The following is a 22,705-nucleotide window of genomic DNA, read 5'->3' on the forward strand; positions in this document are numbered from 1 at the left end:
ACTTCCTATTATTTATGTATTTTTTGGTAATTTTTCTTCTCCCTTACATGCATCTTCTGCTAACATCCTGAGCTCATTGAACGTATACATACATTTATAAATCTCCATGATTTTTATGTGTTGTAATATCAATGCTGTCGAACAAGGAATTTTAGCTCTTTATAAATATCAGCAGTCCCTGGTGGTCTAGTGGTTAGGATTCGGCGCTCTCACCGCCGCGGCCCGGGTTCGATTCCCGGTCAGGGAACACATTTTAAGAGTTATTGGGTCATCTACATTGTACATCCTCGCATTAAAGCAGACTAGTCTCTGCCACTTAACACAGAGTTTCTCCCTGGATTTAAACCTCTGTATATATACATATATATACATATATATATACACACACATACAAAATAGCATATGACACCTACTGTGTCATACGTTATGTCATTACACTGTATCACAAAGGACTAGTTGCTAAATCTGTATGCCAATTACACCATGCAGGGATTTTAATACCTAGGAAACTTTAAGCTACAATTGAGTTCTGTGTAAATAAAATTAATGGTATGTCATCAAGGAAAATTGTCAAACTAAGACATCACAAGTATCAGTAAGTTTTTTGACCGTACACTTGTTTTAGAATCAAACTAGCAAAAGATATTGTGAAAGGTTAATAAAGAATGAACTGTATCTGTATTATTTAATTATTCAAGTTCAGGTTGGATAGTGTATGTTCTTGACATTTTGTATAGTGTGTATTTAATGTGTTTTGTATATGCCTGTGATCATAATTTCATTTTAGACATTCAGATGCTGTTTTAATTGGACTACATCCTAACCATTAAACCACTTATCAGTCGAACAGAAAAGTGAATACATATGTTCTGTCTGAGTATCCTCTTTATAAAATGGATGTCATCTATGGCACCCTATGTTATTTGTTTTGTTGTGGTCTGAATCACCCCAGTCTGTCTTTAATCTTTGCTGTTGCATGCTGGATCTTGTTATTCATTGACGTACTGCAGCGGGTTGATACAGTCAGCATGATGTCATTCCATATGTCCGTCCTTCTGCTGGATATTTACCTGCAACAAGTCACATATCAACACCGGAACTTGAACGATTTCTTTCTTCACAACAAAAGCACCAATTTCAGTGTGTGTTTGCTATTGTTTTATTTTTGTCTGGTTGGCTGACAGGCTGGCTGATATCGTCTGTAAGCATTTATGAAGATAAATGTCACAGTTTTAGCAGAAAAGTACTGAGCATCCAAACAGGCATGCTTTCCTTCACCTCGTTATGGATTTAATGGGGTGCCATTGGGTGGTAGAACTGTCACCTGCTTCTATAAGAAGATGTGAATTAGTGCTACAGCATACATCAGTGCATCTAATGTGGTGAAAGTGCAGGGTGTAAAAGGTACCACATCTATATTGAAAACCTAATCCTAACCTAACCTAAGAGCAACATTTTTACATATAGTTGTCACTTACAGTATTGTTATTGCTACTTTGCACATGTCTGTGTATGTATATTTGATATTAACTGTACATGACAAATAAACTTGAATGGACCTAAAAACTTTTAATTTTCCGTGTCTGTGAACTAAAGGGTTCAAGTTTCCACATTACACATGTAAGATTACATATTGGACCATGACTGACTGTAAACTAACTGTTACATCCTCTTGTTACATCAACATACATCATTCTACAAACACCCAGGTGAAGTTACAATAAGCAAAAAAATTTGAGTGGAGGGGGCCTTTAAATATAAAGAGTATGCTTTCAGTGTTGCTTCAGAAATATTGGTGGTGGACAAAATGAATATTTACTGTAGTAATTAGTCCCAGTGCATTACAAAAAGAAGTATACCAATCATATGTAGGGCTACCACAAATAACATATCATTTGGCAGCAAAAACTAGTGAGGCTTTTATTTTGAATCACAGGGCCGGAAATTCTACATGTCATAGTAGCTACTTGACACCGTTCAGTCCTCACACATTTTACAGAGGAATGCAGCTCTCGTAGCCAACTATACTGTAAGTACCCGTTGTTGCATTGCCTTCACAATTTATTTGGTTAAATATGTACCTTTCTGACAATATTCCAGTGTCGTTAATCGTATATTTTCCAAAGTGAAGTCATAAACAGCGAGAGCCGGTGTTTATACGGTAGGTTAGCTAGATACGCAGCTAGGCTAGCGTTAGCTGTCTTCCGTCGTCGGGATTCCCTTAATTCTTCCTTTAAAACAGTTTGTACTCCTTTAATCTTGAAAAAGTTAATAGGTTGTACCTTTGGCCCGCGTTTATCACTGTGTTTGTGGCAATTAGCTCGATCTTTATGCTGTTGATATGAATGATAATCCACGGGGAAAATGTCTCTGGTTCCTGCTAGTAACACAAGCAGCAGAGTCGCTACTCAGCATCTTGTACAGCGCCCAGCGGTGTGTTATAAGATAAAATCAGAAATTGTTTTATTTTAATCGTGTTTTTTTTTTATAGACTAGGCACAATAATAGTTTCCAAGGAGGAAACTGACATATAGTCGGGAGTATAGCTTAACCCCAGTCCCTTTAATTGAGTCAGAGATAGCTGGTCCAGGGAGGAGATGATGTAAGTAGGACTGGTATGCAGGGGTCTGACATCAGCCAGAAAGTCTCTGAAAACTAAAGCTGTGTTGACTCGGGCCAAATAAGGAGGAAAGAAGGCAGGTAATAGGAGGTGAATGTCCCTGTAGGTGGAAAATGGAAAATTTTGGCTTACACCAAAGACTTTTAAACCCACTCACATGGCATTGTTTTGGTCCCTGTGCTGTCTGTCACTGCCAGTCTCTATAGGGTTTATAACTTTCTCTATTTTCTTTTTCACTGCAGTGAATCTCAAGGCTTCACTCCTATCATACCATGGCTGGCTTCAGGCAAGAGGATGTCGAGTTGTATTATGAAATGGGAGAGGAACTGGGCAGGTATGTGACATTTCTTCTCTGACAAAACACATTGTGTCTGTAAGCATCCAGCTAAAACCTCTACATACAAACACACTGTTCATACTGGGCCTTAACATGTCTTGGGTGTCGCAGTTGCTGGTCGACTGCTCCAAATACTAGTTTCAGTGCACGCAAAACGCAAAACACATTAATGATGCTTTCGGATCTATTCATTTACACGTTTGAAGGTTATCAGAGAGTCGTGTCATCAACACACTGTTTGTTTTGTTGTGTGAATACAAATTGCCACCTGTTCGCGTTGGAAAACATTATTTTTTTAGTTCGTAGTGTGTACATAGAATGACAGTAGATTTTCAGATGTGAAACAAATCGGACAAGTTTGTATGACAAGGTACCAATTTGCATCCTCAGATATTTTTTCTAGCCATGGGCAGTGCACATATGTCTGTTTTTCTGATTATTAGTGCTTGTAGGTTTCCATGAATTAAAGCAAATGTTAGTATGAAGCGTAATAAAATCACACTTGATTGCTTGAGATGTACTCTAGATGCATTTTGATGCCAGGTGTGAAGTGCAGTCCTTCCAAAACTTTACATCTGAACAGGGCCAAAATATTTAAGTATGTGTCGGCAACACATAAAAAAATATACTTTTACACTGTGCTTGATAGTCTGTGAATGAGTCTTCAAATTTTAGAAAGTTAAAATCAACTTTCTATCCTAGCTATTTTCTTTCTGCAGTAATGCAGCAAAAGCATGACATCACTACTTCTCAATGTGCCTTTCCACCTCTGCTGTGGTGTAGTGTCTCAAGAGGGCACTGTGTGTGTGTGTGCTCTGATGGAAAAGTATGCAGACATTAAATGGGTGAAAATTAAATTCTCTGCACAGACATGCATTGTTAGATGGCAGATTTTTTATTCTTTGCCACAAATTACATTCTGTTGGTTGCCATTCATTTCCTCACAAAGCTATAGACTACATACATAATATTTCCATTATTTTTACTTACAGTAATACATATGGCTCTGTGCTGACCATGTACTGTTGTTCTTCCAGTTGCTTCAGCATCACGTCACATGTGTTAGGTTTGTTTACCTTCTACTTAGACAACGAAGAATCATTTTCACTACCAACTATTGTATCAATTATTATTTTCATTAATCCATCACTTAATCTCACGTTAACAAACCCAGGGGTCGGGACCTTGTGGTGGGTCCCCATAATAAATCTGTATCCTGCATCCTCATTAATACAACTTAAAGTTTCCTAAAAGAAGAGGAAAAAGTCTGCCAGTGCAGTGAGAACACTTCTATTTGTTTCCTGTGTAGATCAACTTTTTCCAAGTATTTTCCAAAATCATTGAGTTTCATCATTCTGGTGCACCAACATGCCCTCTCCTCTCTTGTTTTAAAGATACAGACTCACAATTCATGAAAATATTAGTAATAGTTCAAACATGTAATAGTTCAAACATGTTGATTTCTGAAGAAAAACTGAAATATTCTCACTGCAGTGGCAGATTCTTTTTATTTTTGTTAAGAAAATTAGGTTTTTATAATTTAATAACAAACAGAACTGACTTGATAAGGTATTATATTTTGTTACAGTGATTTATCTTGTGAAATTAGATTTGGTCACTTTTTTGGGCCTCTTAAAATCCCTTATATGAAGAAATCTTCGGAAGAAAAATGACTCTTCAGTTTAACATCGACGCCATTAACTATATCTATAAAAAAGTTTGGACACACTGACTTAGTCAAAAACAATCATCACCCAAGTGATGTCTTGATATAGCTGTATGTGGCTGTATGTACTCTGACCAGCAGCCAAGAATGAAATCATTAGAATAACATGAAGCTGTAAAAACACAAAAAGCAAATCTAAGTAGCTGTGCTGATATAACTGGCTATTTTGCTATTCTTACTTGATAAATGACTATAAAGATCACGGATTAACAATTATCATCAAAATTGGAGACAATTTTCTTTCAATTGCCAAGAAATTAAGTAATCATTTAAGTCCTATTTACTATTTAAGTCCTATTACTTGCATGTAAGAAATAATATTGCTCTTATTTTTTTCACACCTCTGTTCTCTCTCTCCTGTAGTGGACAGTTTGCCATCGTTCGCAAGTGTAAGGAGAAAAGCACAAGTATCGAGTACGCTGCGAAGTTCATAAAGAAGCGGCGACTGTCATCCAGCCGACGAGGAGTGAGCCGTGAAGAGATCGAGCGCGAGGTCAACATCCTGCGGGAGATTCAGCACAGCAACATCATCACCCTGCACGACATCTTTGAAAACAAGACGGACGTGATCCTGATCCTGGAGCTGGTGTCAGGAGGAGAGCTGTTCGACTTCCTGGCTGAGAAGGAATCTCTGACGGAGGAGGAGGCCACCCAGTTTCTCAAACAGATCCTGGACGGTGTTCAGTATCTCCACTCCAAACGGATCGCTCACTTTGACCTCAAGGTCAGCAGTCTGTATGTTTGAGACCGCTTGTATGTGAGGCTCTGGGCCAACAGTCGTAAATGACATGTTGGCGAGAAGTTCAGGTGTTAGTAGAAGCTTACGTTGTACTATAAGTATCTGGCACTTCTGTGTTCTGAGAGATTTTTCCGTCTGTAACGCAGGACAGGACTGTTGACAGGCTGACACGCTGTCCTGCTGTGCGTGAGAAAAACGTATACAGTCTATGGGCAGAAAAGCAGAAAGATATATTTGGGTGATGATTTCTGTAAAGTTGCAATGATTAATCAGTCCATCGATTAGTTAGAAAGAAAATAAAGTAGCATCTATTTACATAATTTATCATTTCAGCCACTGTTCAGGCAAACATGTTAAACATTTTCTTGTTTTAGATTCTCAGACATGAAAATTTGCTGCTTCTCTTCGACATATTTGAAATACATTTTGTTTTTTTGGACTAATGACCAGACAAATCAGGCAATTTTAAGATGTTGCCTTGGGCTGCAGGGAGTTTCTTTTTATAGACCAAACTAAAATAATCGAGAAAATGATTAGCAGCGAAAAGGAAAATAATCATTAGTTGCAGCTCTAGATTGTTGAATAATGTGATGATATGGTGGCGATGATTATTCCCTTATTGTTCTTTAAATCACATGGACGTGACAAGTTATTAAGACTTGTGTCTGTTGAATGTATAAATAAGCAACTGTATGCCATATAATCCCAAGTGGCCAAAATATCTATTAATACAGCCTTAATCTAAGATCAAGGGAAAGTAAGTGCCCTGGTAACATGTTCTACTTTCGCTCTGTGTATATGTGTACAAAATTCAAACATTTCCTCCTTCTTGCCCTGTTTTTTCAGCCTGAGAATATCATGCTGCTGGACAAGAACGTCCCCAACCCCAGGATCAAACTGATTGACTTTGGGATTGCTCATCAGATTAAAGCAGGAAACGAGTTCAAGAACATCTTTGGAACACCAGAGTTTGTTGGTGAGATCCTTTCCCCCCCTCCTACATATCCATTTCACACAGTTAGAATGTTTCACTTTGAAAATCCTAATTCAGTTCTTGTGCTGGTTTGTGCCCACGCTGGCAAGTGAGGTAAACCTTGTAAGTAGATGTTTCGGATCACATCTGGTTTGAATTAAAGTGTTCATTCCTCTGTGCTTTACAGCGCCAGAAATAGTCAACTATGAGCCACTTGGACTGGAGGCGGACATGTGGTAAGATGTGAACTTGTGTTTTTTTCCCTCTGAAGATGTGTTCTCATGCGACAGTTTCCACTCATGTTTGGTTCTTCTCTACTCTGCAGGAGCATCGGAGTAATCACATACATTCTGTGAGTAATAATTCACATCATGACTGGTTGTTGTCATTTGTAGAAGCAGAAATCACTTCACCCCTCCTCCATGTGTCATCTAAAGCAAAGCCTCTCTCTGTGTTAGGTTGAGTGGTGCTTCACCATTTCTTGGCGAGACCAAGCAGGAGACCCTGACTAACATCTCAGCTGTCAACTATGACTTTGATGAGGAGTATTTCAGCAACACCAGCGAGCTGGCCAAAGACTTCATACGCCGTCTGTTGGTCAAGGATCCAAAGTAAGAATATCTTCTCATTTAACGCCACAAGAAAAAGAGAGAAATGTCTGTTCTGTAAACATATGAAAGTGTAAACTCTTCCATTTTCTCACCGGTGGATTATTTTCTCTTGTAGGAAGAGAATGACGATTGATGACAGTCTCGAGCACCCCTGGATTAAGGTGGGTGTTGTATCCAGCATTTATATCTGGTTTTACAGTATAATATTCACAGTCATGTTTGCAACTGAACTGCTGAGCTGTCTATTCATATTAACAAACTTTTAATCAGTTTTTTTATTTTTATAATTAAGAAATATTTCAAAGGTCTTTCATTTTATATTCTGAAAGTGCTGAGAAATTAATGCACGCTCTTGTGTCTACATGACTATATTAGAACAATATATTAATGTGGTGTGTTTATGTAACAAAATGAGTTTATTAACAATATATCAAACATCAGTATCAGTGTTGGCCTCAAAAAGCCAGTGTCAGTCGGGGTATGTTATCGAATCACCTCAAACCTTTGAATTTTTCCTCTCCAGGTAATTAAGAGACGGAACGTGCGTCCTGAGGAGAGAGACCACAAGCCTGAGCGTCGGCGCCTGAAGACCACTCGTCTGAAGGAGTACACCATCAAGTCCCACTCCAGCATGCCACCTAACAACACCTACGTCAACTTTGAGCGCTTCTCCCAGGTGCTTGAGGAGATCGCAGCGGCAGAGGAAGGCCTGAAGGATCTGGAGCGCAATCAGCGCTCGTGCCAGGAGGATGTGGCGGCGCTGCTGTCCATCTACGAGGAGAAGGAGGGTTGGTACAAGGAGGAGAACCAGAGCATCTCCAGCGACCTGAGCCATATCCGGCAAGAGCTGCACCGCTCTCAGGCCCAGCGCAAGAAGTGTCAGGAGGACGCCCGGGTCACCATGCAGGCCGCCAACATCCTCAAGCGCAAGTTCGGGCGCCTGGAGAACCGCTACGAGGTCCTGGCTGAGCAGGTGGCCTCTGAGGTCCGCTGGGTGGAGGAGCTGGTCAAGTCCATATCTGCAGAGAAGGACGGGCTCAGCTCCGGCAGCATGCCCTGAGCTGGGCTGACGTCCAACAATGACATTTACATTCTCAAGTATCCTCCTGCCCGTCTTCTCTGCATGCGTGCTACGCAGCAGAGTTGGAGTGGGTCAGTTGTCATCATAAGCTATGCTGCTGCCCATCGGGAAAAATGTTCCACCCTTTTTATGTCATGCTTGAGAATACCAGCAAGAAGCAGAGAGGCAATATACTGAACCCATTCCCCCATGAAGAGGCTCATTCCTGTGTTTTATAAATTAATTTATGATTTTAGAGATTTTACGTACTATAATTCAGCTGCATCAGAGTTAACAAAATTATTTGCAAGCTACATTGGCTTTTTTTGCCGTTGTCGGTATTGCAGTTGGAGAATGCATTTGTTTCTTTTTGTTACCGTGGTTATCTTTTTAGACACTAAATTACGTCTGAACTGTCCAGTGCTTTAAAAGTCATAGACATCTGCTTATTTACTCCAGCCTCAGGTTATTGGCCAGTTATGTGAGAAAGTGTGACAATATACAGCTTAAAGTATCAGGTTTGCACAGAAGTCAGGGGTATTTATTTATCCGTTTACGTGCATTTCGGATTTGATTGCAGCTGACATTGAATTTCTCTCATGTATTGGGACAGAGTGTCGACTGTAAAGGATGCAATAAACACAAACCCTCAGCATAGAAGATTTAGGTTAATGCTTTGCTTTACAGGTCTGTTATTACCTCAGTTTGGTAATTGTTACAGGGAAAATAGACACGCTGTCATTTCAATTAGTTCAATTAGTTAGTTAATTAGAAAAATTTCAAAGAAAGATATTGCTCCATTTAAACCCCAGTAAATATTCTTTAATCATTCATTTACTTTATCTTTTTTATATTTGCTGAATTTTATTTGTAGACTCAGTTCACATTTTGCATGTTCAGCTCACTTGCTGTCCCCCAAATAACATGGTTCTCTCCAGGAAACTTCCTAGGTAATTATTTGCAATTGAGAATCAGAATTTATGGACCTGTAAAATAAAGCGTTGCCAGATTTGAGAATGTAGAAACTCATCTTTGCAGTGCCTGTAAACTGATCGACCTTATTGCCTCTGCAAGCACTCATCTGTTACTGAATGACATTTCTATCACATTGATATCGCTCAATGTCTTAAAAGCAACAACTTTTGCACAGCAGCCTTGTAAACCAAATAGTGTGCATGGAAACTTACTGTATCTCTGTTAGTTTTTCTGTTTTCATTCACACCATCCCTGCACACTTAAAACATTCCACTGATGCGTTTCATATCCAGGCAACACATTCCCCATGTATAGCATAGAAAGTATATGATATAGTCAATAGTATTTTTCAGTAGAGAAATGTACTCGTTTGCACTTAAATGATTATAGCAGTGTTCCAAAAATATGTTTTAATCTGTCTCTAAGGTGTAAGAAAGAGCTGAAAAATGAAACTGTCTGGGTTTGTTTCAAATAAACAAAGTTATCACTGTAACTAAGTCTCACTCATCTGTTGTTATTGTGTGAATGAGAACTCTCTTTACTCTATCTAATGGTAAGATTATTATTCAGGTTGGCAAATCTTCCAAGTTTCTCATTGTTATGACACAGGCAACACCTTGTAAAACACCTTGAACTGAGCTCAGTACAGCATTTAACTCCAGAGTAAAAGTATCAAGAAGGCCCCCTGGTGGTGACGTAACAAAATACATGATATATTAAAAAGGCGCCTTCAGTTTGAATCTTATATCTTGTACTTTCAGAGAATTAAAAATTTCTAAGAATCTGTACTTAATGTTATTATGTGTATTGTAATTATTTCATAGTTGCTTTCATGTGCTGAAAGCATCAAAAAGTATGTTTATGAATAAGATAAACAAGATAAACTCCCCACACTAAAAATAGTTTTGTATAGACATTATAGACAATATAATAAAAGTAAAACAATGTTTGTTTTTAAGTGGTTTTATTTGTATATTAATTATGGCAATAATACAATATTAAATAACAATAAATAAGCTTGTTATCAGTTATCTTTCAGAATTCATCACAACTGTTCGCTGATGATAAATGTATCAAACTCCTTCCCCAAGATAATAGGCAATAATCTGTAAACTTTGAAATTGTACAGCATCCTGTATGTGTAATAATGTAAATGTTAAGTTGTTCTCTTTGTTTACAAATGATACAAAGAACTTTTAAAACCATTTTGAAACAAATGGATAACTGGAGCTACAATCACTACAATGGAATAACCAGAGGTCATAGAAAGAACTATTCTTCTGTGTGTTAAAATCAGCCGTGAGAATGAGCGGACTTCAATCTGAAACCACAGCTGGAACAGCTGGAGGTGGCAGCAGTGAAATCCTTGGCAGTGGTCTCAGGAAAACTGCAGTCTGTGCGTTCATGATTTCGGTCCAACATGATCCGCGCTGACCGACCATGCGGACAAGTCAGACGAGTGGTGCTTCCTTGTTGTCTCTGCAGAATTGGAGAGAAAGAGAAAAGACCATTGTTCTGTTTTTCTTCATCCCGGTCCAGAGCAGCACAAAACTCTTTCTTGGAGTCGAGGAGTAGGAATGTTAATTGCTTATGCATCTTTCAGAGAGTTAATGTGGGCACAGAGTTTCAGTGCAGGTCCCAGTTTAAGGTTCATGGTGCTGACCAGGTGATCCTCAGTGAGAAGCAGCAGAGCCTGTCCGTCTATTTCCTGGGAGCGAAAGTCTTCAGCGACATCCTGACCTCCTGGAGAGAAGAGAAGGTAGAGAGTGTCTCCTGCTCATTTTGATGTTGGCAGATATTTACAAACTTATGATTTTTATGCAACTATTTATTGTGGCTGAAACTAATGATTATTTTCATTATTTCATTTTTATATCTTTTTTTTTTACCTTTTCTAAAACCTTTTTTATTTGAGCAGGTTAATATATTTGGATGTTTGTTATCATGCTGAAAATCAACCAGAAAAAACAAACTAAGTAATATATGTATTTTGTTTTGCCATCACATCACATCATGAACAGGTACCTCGCAAACAAGGAACTTCTGAAAACCAGTTTAAATGCCAGCTGTATTTTTTTTTTTTTTTTTTTTTTTTTTAGGGAATCCTAACTTTCTAATCCAAAATAAAACACACTTTTAAGGTGTCACAGCACTGAGCACTGACTGGTGGCTAAGTGAACTCTCAGTGATGTGCAGTGCAAAACACATGCAAATGACCACTTTAAAGTGATGCAGCTATTAAAATGAGCTGTATGTCTTCTTTAGATTCTGCCTGTTTTGCCACAGAGGTCATTTTTCCTCATGCAGCTTTTCAAATGCATACAGTACTTGCTCAGTTAATTAGAAAGTATTTGTCCTCATGGTCATTTGGCATGTTAATCCGAATATAACGAAGAAATTGCAACAGGAGAGAACAGTAAATAGCTAGTAGGATCATAGAATTGAATTCTAGCAGAACTTCTATCCTGATACACAGCATGTGGCCAAATCCTGTCTAACCTCAGTCGTGCAGTACCTGGCAGAGAGTTGATATAAGAAAACACTTGTTCCACGTTCCACTGCGATGGACAGCCGACGTCTTCCTCTCCGTCGGAAACACTGATCGTTTCTGGCATCCTCTGCTCTCTCTCCTGCTCTCTCGCCCTCTCTCGCTCCCTCTCAGCCTGCTTCCGGAGCCTGGTCTTCATGGGAACAGGAGGCTCCTCTTCCTCCTCCTCCTCCTCCTCCTGCGCCTCCTCCTCCTCCTCCCTCAGTGAGCACTGCTGGGTCTCCTCTGAGCCACATGACCCATGAGCCTGCGGAGCGCAAAGACGATATATTCTGTGTTTTTCTTTAGGGTTACACTACTTACATTTCAGTTAAAAACAGTTTACAACAGTTTAATGATGTTTTCAGAATAAATAGATGTTACTATTGCAATTATTATTAAAGATTATAGCAACATCAGCTTTTGTCTACATCAGCCTTCAAAAGCATGGTACAGTTAAATCTAAATATTATTTGATTGAATTGATGTATTCAATATTAAATTCTTGACTCCATGAAAGGAACAGAACAGAGTTATTTTAAGGATGATGCGACTTTACCACATATCAATTAAATTTTAAGGACTCACTGTCATCTTTCCCTAGTTATTTATTTAGTTATTTTTGACCATTAACTCTTTTATTTTTATGGATTTATTTTTACTTAAAAAAATTTCATTAAAATTTTAGCATTTTATTTTTTTCATTTTGTGTTCTATTAATTTTTTTCTCTACTTTTTCACTTACTACTTTTTCCTGTCTTTTTTCACTGTGTTGTTTGATTGTAAAGCACTTTGTAACTTTGATTAGAGAAGGGCCGTATTAATAGTTTGTTGCTGCCCTGCCTTTACTTGTAGTAGTAGTCATAGTAGTAGTAGTAGTAGTAGTAGTAATAGTAGTAGTAGTAGTAGTAGTAGTAGTAGCGGAGTTACTTCATAGCTTTTCAATCTGTGAACACAATACATTTTGAGCCAGGTTGACTCTTCAGAGATCATTAAGGCCAGAAGAAAGTAGGTTTTGAAAAATGGCTGTTTTACAGTTGTCATTGTCTATAAAGTCTTATAGACCAACGGTTTCCAACCGGGGGCTGAAAGATAACCCTGATGATTAACAGGACACAGAAAGCAGAAAAAAAAGGCTTAGACTTTCCTTCGTCCTTGCTTTCTTTTTTCTCATAGTTTACTGAATAATTTTGTCTATCCCCTCCGGCCTCCTAAAATGACTCAAATAAAACAAGGGAATTCTTCAGTTGAACTGGTCACAACTGGACACCATACACCACCAGTGATGAAGGTCACAAGTGGTCGTTGCTTCTTTTGAAGTGTCGTGAGCCAGAAAGGTTGGAAACCACTGTTACAGACATTAAAACTGTCCATAGATACATTAGGTCCCTAAAGACACAGAACTCACAGAAAGAACCCAGGGCTCTTTTTGAAGTTTTATCCTGTACAATTTTGCAAATTTTATCACAGGGGTCTCCTGCAGAGCTTTGTTCCTGTCAAATGTGGCTGTTCCCCAGAGAGCAGCTCGTCTTAAGGACCAGTGATCCCTGTAGCACCTCTGTATTTTCCTGGATGCATGAGGTCAGTGATATTAACTGACCTGTCTCAGGAAATGTTCTCTGGAGGCTCCATTGACTCTGCTGGGGGGTCGTCCTCTCCGGCCCATTGGCCTGTGACCCCAGCGGCCTGCTCTCAGCAGGGTGATACGCTTGGTGCAGCTCACACTGAACCTAAACATAGAGAGTCAGTCACAAAATATTAGATTGGATTTGTACTATGTATGTACTATGTAGACAATTAGACAGGCATTAGCCATTCGTGAGCTGATGGTCTACATCTGCGTCCTCTCTTTAATGCCCTGGATGGAGACTCAGAGGGAAACATGGGAGTGATTATGCACTTGAGACTTTTTCTTATGACCCAAATGGAGCTTAATGGACTCCACATGTCAGATGACGTTTGTCACCACCACAGGAACAGGCAGCATTTTTACTTGTCACGTGTGGCAGACAAAATAAACCTTACATAATTTTTTTTATCTTTTTCTCAGACTGTGTGGTAAGCGGACTTATCACACTAACACTGAAACAGGGCAAACATAAAATGCTGCATAAGAGCTGCATAATAAAATATCCAACATTATCAACTGCTGTAAAGGATAAAGCTGGCATTTTTCAGTGTTTCATACTTTCAGCCCCACCTGTACTGGTTGCTACTTGAGATATAAATGTGCCACAAATACAGTAATTTAATGTTTCAAAAGATCATGTAATTTCCTAAAACAGCTGGGCACTGTAGTTTCATGCAAATGTTACTTCAACAGAAGTAGGCAGTCTATTTGTTGGGGACTATTTTCAGCAGCAGATTAATACATGAGTATTCCTGGCAGAATGTCAGTGTTTGTGGCATTAACTCTACATAAACTTAAAGTATTCTAACTGCTAATTTTGGTTTTACCTCAAATGTGTGTTTTTAATTTGTTTTTTAGACTATATCTGTGGCACAGAGGCTTTGGATCTACACACAATACTTGTTATTACAATCAATCAGTTGTTGGTTTTGTTCTTCTCTGGAATTTATAGGCAATAACAAATATAGAATAATGCCTGATGCTTGACATTACTATCTGAGAACTAGAAATATGTTAATCACATCTTGATGTTGGTGCGGTTTATTTACCTTCTGACACACGTCATGGAGCAGAAGCGCTTGGAGCGCAGAAATGTCTCAGCATAACCTCTGTTCCCGCAGTATTCACACTGCAGCACACCTGCAACACTCTCCCCCAGCTCTGTAACTTCAGAGGACCAGCTGTTAGTAACACACACACGCACGCACACGCACGCACACACACACACCCCCACTCCACATACGCACAGTCCTCACCATCTGCTGTAGGGCCATCATTTTCCATCTCAGAGTCTGTTGAATCTGACTGGTCAGCATCAAGAGGACTGTCCTCTGCTGCTGCATCCCCGTTGCTGCGGGTCTCCTGGGACTCTGGAAGTGAAGCCTGCTGGTCCGCTAAGAGTGAGGAAGGACCCACCTGCATTTCGAGGAGCATTTAAAAAAGGAAACGCCTTACATAATGATATGGAAGGACATGAGCAATGTATATAGATAAGGAGTAGTTTTCAAATGTCATTCAATTACTACATATATATTTTATTTAATATAATATTAAATAATATTAAATAAATATTCTATTATGTTTTAATTGACTGTGGCACTTTCTTGGTCTGGAGTAAATGAAGAAATAGTGGTGCTGGTGATATTCGTTTTTTTTTTTTTTTTTCAACAAACCCCTTTAAAAGAACAAAGCTGACAATGAATGGATGTAAATCTTACATATACCGTCGTACTGCTGTAAATACTCTGAAGTAATACTGAGAGATTGCTGAGTCTAAAAAATGAAACTATAGATTTGTGCTACATTTTAAAGATTTATATCTTCAGTAGAAACATGTGGGTCAGGGGTAGGAAAGTCATAAAGTATTGAGGATCGTGATTTGTTGACAATAAGAAAAATATGGAATAACACCACTGTTAGCCTTTAAAGATAATACTAAAATACACGCTAAACTACTTTCAGCTGTTCTAAATATCTAAAAAGTCTAAAAGACTAAATACGGCAAATTACTTTTTTTGATCCACTTTTTATTATTCACAGATATCACTGTGATTTAGGAAAATATTCCTTTAACATTTCCAGACTTGTCTTGATTAACCACCAGAAAAAAAGTTGTGTTTCCAGTTAACAAGACATGCTATATTTTCCAGTCAAGTTACTTCATCATGTGGTGTGGTTGCACTGCGTTGAGCTTTACTGAGGCTATAATGACTGAATGGCTGATTTGGCACAGTATCTCAGCCACATCTGAAGAGCATCTCCATTATGATTGAGTGTGCATAAAGAAACCCAAACCCTAAAGCTTTTAGCGTGAGCTTTGACTGTAACTACAGCATCCACCTCTACCTGAGGCTCACTGATGCCCTGAGTGACTGCTTGTGCTGCACCTCTGGTGGACATACCGGGAACGGCTCCAGGCCCTCTCTAATGACGAAGCCCTCTATGAGGTGTGTGAGGACGTGGGTTGTAAGTATCCTGTCGGGGCTTCCTGGGACACTGGTAGGGGCAGAGGGAGGCTGGCTGGGGCCTCTGACTGTGGTGGGAAGGATGGGAGGAGGTAGAGGAGGAGGTGGAGGGGGAAGGTTGCTGCCGTGCTGGGAGGGCTCCTCTAACTGTGGTGACCTGATCACTGAGTGACTGGACATGACGGGGGATGAACCCATCACTGCTGGGGAATAAAAGGCATAAAATAATAATAACACAACTGAGGGGTGTTTCTCAGACAGTTAACCATTATTTCAGTAAGTCAGGTTTATTTTCTGGTTTAAATAACTGAATAAATAACTCTGGTCATGATAACCTAAGTTATCATGGAAAGTTTATCCCCTCAGACGAGCCTGGTCCTCATCAGTCTAGTTTTCTAGCATCACTTCCGGCTGGGCCAGTGTTCTGTCTAACACAGTGAAACACGGTGCTGTCTCCGAAGTTCCTCTCTGAAGGTTTCTATTTCCTGCCGTGAACATGAGTCTGTTTGCAGTACATGTCAAATTATATCACATATTGACATGGGATGCACTTAATTGCGTGATTAAAATCTGAAATATCTGAACAGTATCCTGTCAACAGCTGGGCTTTTAAAACCACTGTAGTTAAAATGAAGTATATCAAGAATGGCTGTAGCCTTTAGTATGAACTGTTTCTTCTCTAAGTGTCAATTATACACCCAGAAATCTGTTCATTAAAAATGCAGAAAATGGCAGACAGCCAGTTTGAAGGTATTTAAACAGCATTTTAACCATATGGAGGTCGTTATGTCACAATATCCAACTAATACAGAATTCAAGTTTATAAAAAATGCAAATTAACTTATTGTCTGGTCCTTCTCAGCACTAATCATACAAAGACAGTTCATTTCACTGACGCAGGGTTTGAACCCACTGTGTCCTGGTTGCAAGCAAACTTATCTGAGTTCATCTCTACTTCTGGCTCAGCTCCAGTTGACCTACAACATGCTGTGCAGGACTTCTTCTTTGATTTGTTTACTGTGGTGTTGCAGTAACATCTTATTATAATTTACCTGCACCATTCTGCTTAGGAGACACAATGAGAGCTGTAGGGGTCCTGTCTCTCTGTCGACTTGTAGAACATTCATCTTTCCTCTCGTCTGAACTCAGTCCATTCGCTTTGCACGTTTGCCCCGACTGAAATTCAACCCGACAACAAAACCCTCAGTCAAACCAACACATACTGAGAAGAAGAGATCTGCAAAGAGGACATGGTGACTCACCGATGGAGTTTCATTGCGTCTGACCGTATGCACTTTCAGATCAACAGCCACCGTCTGAGGAGGAGGCAGGTTCTGGTAGGGCATCTGGACCAGGGCCTCAGCTACGGGCAGCTCCTGCTCTGTCAGCAGCACCTGCCCTGACTGGACCGCCAAAGCCTGGACCGAGTGCACAGACAGCCTCTGGAGGGAAGCTGGGGGGTTCTGGGGCAGCCTGGGGAGAACCAGAGGTGGAGGAGGAGGCGGAGGCTGATTCTGCATTTGTGGGAATGAGGTCCGGCGCTGCGGAGCGGCCACCAGAGGAGGAGGCTGAGGCTGAACGGTGGCAGCTGGGATTGAGGCCTGAGCTGATGATGCAAACACGTTGGTGACAGATCGAGAAGAAGAAGAAAAAGAAGAAGAGGAAGTAGAAGAAGATGAAGAAGAGGGGGCTTGGGGGTCACCGTTGGTTTGTGACATGGTGCTGGGAGTGGTCAGTCTTTTAACTGAAAGAGGAAGAGGGTTGTTGGAGTTGGTTTCTTGGGGTGCCACTCTGAGGGCGATGGGCTGAAGCTGCCTGTGGTTGAGAGCGCCTGCTGTGGCCTGCTGGAGGATGAGCTGGTGGTGTGCCACCCGCTGGCCTGATGGACAGGACAGCTGCTGCTTGACCAGAGCGTGGGCCTGCACTGGAGAGTAGGCTGCAGGAAGAGTGATGAATAGGAAGACATCAGGAACAAAAACTAACAAAAGCACATAACAAGTGTCTCCTTTTCCAGGCTTAACTTCCAGTAAATGTGCTCGTCACAGGCTGACAAAGGTTCTTGAATTGAAACCTTGAGTTTACCTGGTGCAGAAAATGTAATAACAAAGGCAACAGTGCATAGAATAGCACTACAATAAAGAGTACCAGACGTCATCATCTTTTCAACAGTTTTCACTATAGCTGTGGCGATGACTCCATATGTTTGGAATGAGTCAGTGTAACATCTCTTTTCTGTATGTGTATAGTGTAGTCTGCAATACATGTATCTCTTTTTTTCCATCTCCAAAGGAAACTTAAAAGAATAATTTGACTTTGATTTTGAGCAATACACTTATTTGCTTTCTTGCCAAGAAATAGATGAGAAGTATATAAGTTCCATGGATCTGTTGCATCTGAAACTGACAGAGCACCTGGTGTCTTTTTGTATTCAATATTTCACCTAGAACACAATTTTCTCCTCCAAAATACTCTAAAGATCTGTCATTGTTTAACTGGGAGATGATGGGGTAGGTAGCAAGCTGCTTTTGGAGATAACATGTCAAGAGAAAATACCTACCAGCACTAATACTGTATATCACAAATGATCTGTTCCACCTTCACTGGGTGTTGGTATTGGTATTTTTTCTTCCCCCTACCTTATTGCCAATGAATGGTTGATTGCTTTGCTTCTTCAGATTGCTCTTTGTGAGTATATACTGTATGGAAGCTTGTTGTTGTCATCTGTTATATGAAATGGCTGTTGAAGGTCACTTGATTCAAACATGGCATAGTTCATCTTCATTACTGTGACTCATCACTTCAGCCTGAAACACGTGGGCTCTTTAGTAAACGTTCCTTTCAGCCTCAGTATTTCATCAACTCACCTGGGGTTATAATCTGGGCTCCAGGCTGACCTGTTTCAGTTGAGGTGTCAGTCAGCTGGTTGGTCTTCAGAGCGCAGATTGACATCTTGGACAAAGAGGCGGCTGGAGACAGGGCTTGGGACTGGGTGGATGGCTTTAAGATGACACTGTGGGCTGTAGCCAGAGCTCCAGGCAAGTGGGCGTGCAGAGCCAGATTCTGCACCTGAATACATGCAAATATCCACTTTTACACTTTGGCTTTGACAGCCCTGCCCTACGTTGTCCTTTAATGCAACTTCACTAATGGTTCCTCTAACATTCATCAAAATCCCAAGCCGCATTTTACCTCTCACTTAAGTATTTCCTAAATATCTTTAATTCTGTAATGTAGCTCATGTTCAAGGTTTGTAACATCCTGAAGTCTATAATGTTGTGGTCTTGAGGCATGCTTGGCTTATTTTAATTCAGTGCCTGGCAAAGTTTGTACCTGAGAGGAGGTAGGTAAAGAGGAGCAGGAGGTGACAGCAGGGAGGTCTGACTGAACTGCAGCCACTGGGGCTGCAGGAGTTAGAATAAGCTGACAGAGGAAAACGCATTCAGTAAAAATAGAAATAGGGCAAATGAGTCATGCAGTTTTGAAGTACCAGTATCACCAGGAGCTTGAGATATTTGAAAACGTTTGTACCATCTGAGTTCGAAGGTACATTTGAGCTTGGTTACAGTTGGCTGGTCGGTTTCCCAGAAGCATGGCCTGCTGGGATATTGTGGTTGCAGCAGCAGTGGAGTTGGATGTTTGGGTGCGGCCAATCAGCTGGGCTGTCACTGGAGATGCTGGTAAAGTGATCTGGATTCAGGGAGACATGATGAAGAATGTAGTCTGAGGTTAATATTTATGGTCAGGTTGATGGGAGTGGGAACAGAGATACTCACCGAGTTTTGGGAAACACCAGCAGGTTGAACCAAACTGCCAGTAGATGAAGAAGGAGACTGCCTCTGACAGACTGAAGCCTGAAAGGTATTGGGAACACATTAGACTCACTGTCTTTCCTGTTAAAATGACTCATCATGCTTGCTCTAACACATGGCGCACACACAACAAACACGTAGACAGTGACCTGCTGTATGGTGGCCAGACTCTGCAGATGGGGGGTGTGCTGGTGCTGGTGCTGCTGCAGGGCTGCTGTCTGCAGCATGAGGTGCTGCTGCTGGGCTGCGTACATCTGATGTAGGTACTGGGCCGCCATGCTCTGAGGTCTGTGGATAGCGTGCTGGATCACCTGTTGGATCATATCATAAAACTATCATATTCCTTACAAATAAATTTTCAGTCCACTGTATCCAGCACAATGCTATCATTCTCTGAAATCTCATTTGTCCTTATTGAACTGACCAAATTAAGTATTTACACTTTACTTTTTTTATCATTATCTGATGTTGCGAATACAGTATTGATAGAAAAATTAAGTAATTTGTAAAAGAAATTGTTCTTCAATATTGATCATTTTATTTCCCTAAACATAATCTAATAAGAACAGAGGTCAAAGATGTGTTTGTGTGTGTGTGTGTGTGTGTGTGTGTGTGTGTGTATTTCATACTGTATCTAGACAGCATATCAATCTATTAAAAAATAAATTACATAAATACCAAATCATGAATTTACTATACAGGGGACTATCTATATACTGAACACCCTGTTGTTTATATTACCAGTCAAGTCCAACAATACCCCAGGTCCCAGGTGCTATCTATTATCTGAATTACCTTCCTATCCAATGACAAAAAGCATGCAAAGGTCCCAGGTACTGTCTATTAGCTGGATTATATTCCTGTCAAAGCACTGCAGAGGTTCCTGGTAATTTCTAGTGCATGGACTGCTTGTCAATCAAGTGAAAAACTCTATGCAAAGGTCTCAGACAATGTCTAATACCTGGACTACCCTCCTGTCATATAACACTACCTGTGCCGAGATCCATGGTACATTTCACCTGGATTGTTTGCTTGTCAAATTAAATCATGTATACAGAGGTCCCAGGTACTGTCTATTGCCAGTACTGCCTGTTGAATATTATGCAGGAGTCCGAGGCACAGTCTATTTCCTGAACTATCCATCTGTTAAATTAGGTACGCAGGGATACCAGGTACTGTCTATTACCTGGACTGCCTGTCTGTCTGATGGGATAATGCCGAGGGAAGCGGTGGGCGCCTGGGTGCACGTGGTGCTGCCGGAGCTGACTGTTGCCATGGTGACGGCAGCTGATGTGGTGGGGGTGGTGGTGGCCACAGCCCTATTAGTATCTGCCTGCTTCTCCCCTGGGCTCTGCCTCTCCATCTCCCAGGTCACACACAGATTCAGTGATGGGAAAACTGTATGGAGATAAAAACAGATGTCCATTAACAGGAGGTGGTTAAATAGCAACATCACCAGAATCAGGTTCGTTTGAATGAGATGTTTCACTGGTTAGCAGTTTTCTCTCTCTCTGCTAACACCTGCAGTGTTAAGGTTAAACTACGTTACTTTAATAAGGATTGAGCAGGCATATGTTTCCTCAAACCCGGATCTTTGACTAAAATACACTGTAAATAAACTTCGAGCTCTCTTGGTTCCAGGATTTAAATTCAACCTGCTATTCGGCCATAATTGACAGATATCTTTCTGATGTTATTATAAAAAATAATAATTCATTTGATAGATTTCACTGAAGCGTAAATTCGGCCCATCTATACTTCAATTAAAGCATCGTCTATTCGGGCTGTTTCCTAAACTGTAGTAAAAAACATTTTGTCTATAGAAAGGAAGTTTGACTTAAATACATATAGTATAGAACAAATCATGATTTTATTCGTTATAAATGGAGAAATACTTTCAGTTCAGTTCAGTTTAGTTTTGCATCCAAAATGCACCCAGAAAGCATAGAAATAAAAATGAATATGAACTCACAGATAATAAAATAATCCTGGTTCATAATAATCTGCCATAAGTAAATGTTCTGATCATAGGCTACTATTTATGTCATCCACCTTATCCCTATTTGTTTTTTATAAAAGTGCATGTTTAAAAACTGTTTAAATACCTGCACTAAACTTTGAGGTTTTCTTTCTTTTCTTTTTTTTGACCTTCATGGTCATTTCAATATAACAATCATCATCAAATTATAACTAAATACACAAGTTAGAAACAAAAGATAAAAAAAAAAAAAACATTTAGAATACAGGGCTGTATTAGCTGTATGTTACCCGTGAAAACATTGTGATTACGAGCCAATGAAATGTATGAAAAAAGGTGAATGATTCATATAATTGATTGACTGGGTGTTCAGGTTATTTTGTGCCTCACACATCTGTTAAGAGACAAACATCAGACAAAGATGATACAGTGCTGCAAGTTTTTTTTCCCATCTGATAAAGGCTGTTAATTGTGAGTCATTTATTCCCATAGGCTAATAATAATTAAATAATCTCAGAGATAGCTTTAAAATAGTAAAAAATACCTGCCGTATTTTATAGGGATAAACACTGATAGCTTACACCTTGAATATTGATTGCTTTTTGCTGCAGAGCCGGTTCTGTCTAATTGAAAGCATGCATGATTTTCTCGATAAACCCTGAACGATCACAACATCAGTCTGATATTAGATGGACAGTCCATAATTTAGGAGCCTTCGGGTAATAAATTCAACAAATCAGGATGTCATTCCCTGTCTGTCTCAGACAGCGCTTTATGCATGCACAATCATTCACCTCTTGTCGGCGGTACCTGCCTGGTATTGAAAGACACGGGCCATCAGGAACTGACCATACCCCGGCACATTGTCCCAGTCATGAAGCCTATTGATGCGTCAGTACCGTCTAAAATGGAGATTAAAAAAAAGAATCAGACGGTACACAGCAGGCAATAAAAACAGCCTTGACACAGCACCGCTCGCAGTGCGGGAGGACCTTCCACAGCCGGGGAGTCCGCTGCTGCGCTCACTGCATGGAAAGACCCGGAGATGTCTGACGGTCTCAAATGTGCTTTCATTCGTTTTTAATGTTTTTCCTTTAGATAACATTATGACAATGATTCGTGTAAGGCTGCAAATATGCACTTCAAAGAACATAGAATACGCTTTGTGGGTGAAACCCCTGTGGCTGTCTAAACAAGGATTATGTGTCAGAAGACTATTCAAAAAAGACAAGACACTGATTTCAGCCACCCTCAA

General features: G+C 40.1%; 2 protein-coding genes and 1 non-coding gene across 3 annotated transcripts; 2 read left to right on the forward strand and 1 right to left on the reverse strand.

Moving 5' to 3' along the window:
* Positions 1 to 175: 175 nt before the first annotated feature.
* trnae-cuc lies at positions 176 to 247 on the forward strand. The gene has a single exon. It is a non-coding gene; the product is annotated as a tRNA-Glu (tRNA).
* Positions 248 to 1,956: 1,709 nt separating this feature from the next.
* On the forward strand, positions 1,957 to 9,515 carry dapk3 (death associated protein kinase 3). The gene is made up of 9 exons (XM_022758312.1): positions 1,957 to 2,029; positions 2,863 to 2,954; positions 5,047 to 5,407; positions 6,269 to 6,398; positions 6,583 to 6,631; positions 6,721 to 6,747; positions 6,854 to 7,006; positions 7,122 to 7,167; positions 7,530 to 9,515. The coding sequence occupies exons 2-9, from the start codon at positions 2,893 to 2,895 to the stop codon at positions 8,064 to 8,066; spliced, it is 1,365 nt and encodes a 454-aa protein (XP_022614033.1). The 5' UTR covers positions 1,957 to 2,029; positions 2,863 to 2,892; the 3' UTR covers positions 8,067 to 9,515.
* Positions 9,516 to 10,580: 1,065 nt separating this feature from the next.
* Positions 10,581 to 20,835, reverse strand: phc3 (polyhomeotic homolog 3). The gene is made up of 14 exons (XM_022758243.1): positions 20,659 to 20,835; positions 19,622 to 19,783; positions 19,437 to 19,514; positions 19,192 to 19,350; positions 18,994 to 19,083; positions 18,528 to 18,729; positions 16,926 to 17,599; positions 16,716 to 16,839; positions 15,601 to 15,866; positions 14,455 to 14,614; positions 14,248 to 14,359; positions 13,169 to 13,298; positions 11,557 to 11,836; positions 10,581 to 10,784 (listed from the first exon to the last, which is right to left on the reverse strand). Exons 1-14 carry the CDS (start codon positions 20,833 to 20,835, stop codon positions 10,630 to 10,632), a joined length of 2,769 nt encoding a protein of 922 aa, XP_022613964.1. The 3' UTR covers positions 10,581 to 10,629.
* Between the last annotated feature and the right edge of the window lie 1,870 nt (positions 20,836 to 22,705).

Source organism: Seriola dumerili, unplaced genomic scaffold (genome assembly GCF_002260705.1).
Source record: "Seriola dumerili isolate Sdu_G_001 unplaced genomic scaffold, Sdu_1.0 BDQW01000291.1, whole genome shotgun sequence".
NCBI classification, from domain to species: domain Eukaryota; kingdom Metazoa; phylum Chordata; class Actinopteri; order Carangiformes; family Carangidae; genus Seriola; species Seriola dumerili.

Excerpts from the sequence above, each read along its gene's own strand:
- dapk3 (XM_022758312.1), top strand. The coding sequence starts at position 2,893 with ATGGCTGGCTTCAGGCAAGAGGATGTCGAGTTGTATTATGAAATGGGA. Across the intron at positions 6,399-6,582 it reads TGGAACACCAGAGTTTGTTG|CGCCAGAAATAGTCAACTAT; the intron begins GTGAGATCCTTT and ends TGTGCTTTACAG. Across the intron at positions 7,007-7,121 it reads CTGTTGGTCAAGGATCCAAA|GAAGAGAATGACGATTGATG; the intron begins GTAAGAATATCT and ends TTTCTCTTGTAG.
- phc3 (XM_022758243.1), bottom strand. The coding sequence starts at position 20,835 with ATGGAGAGGCAGAGCCCAGGGGAGAAGCAGGCAGATACTAATAGGGCT. Across the intron at positions 15,867-16,715 it reads TCCTAAGCAGAATGGTGCAG|CAGTGATGGGTTCATCCCCC; the intron begins GTAAATTATAAT and ends TTTATTCCCCAG. Across the intron at positions 14,615-15,600 it reads AGGGCCTGGAGCCGTTCCCG|GTGGGTCCTTCCTCACTCTT; the intron begins GTATGTCCACCA and ends CTCGAAATGCAG.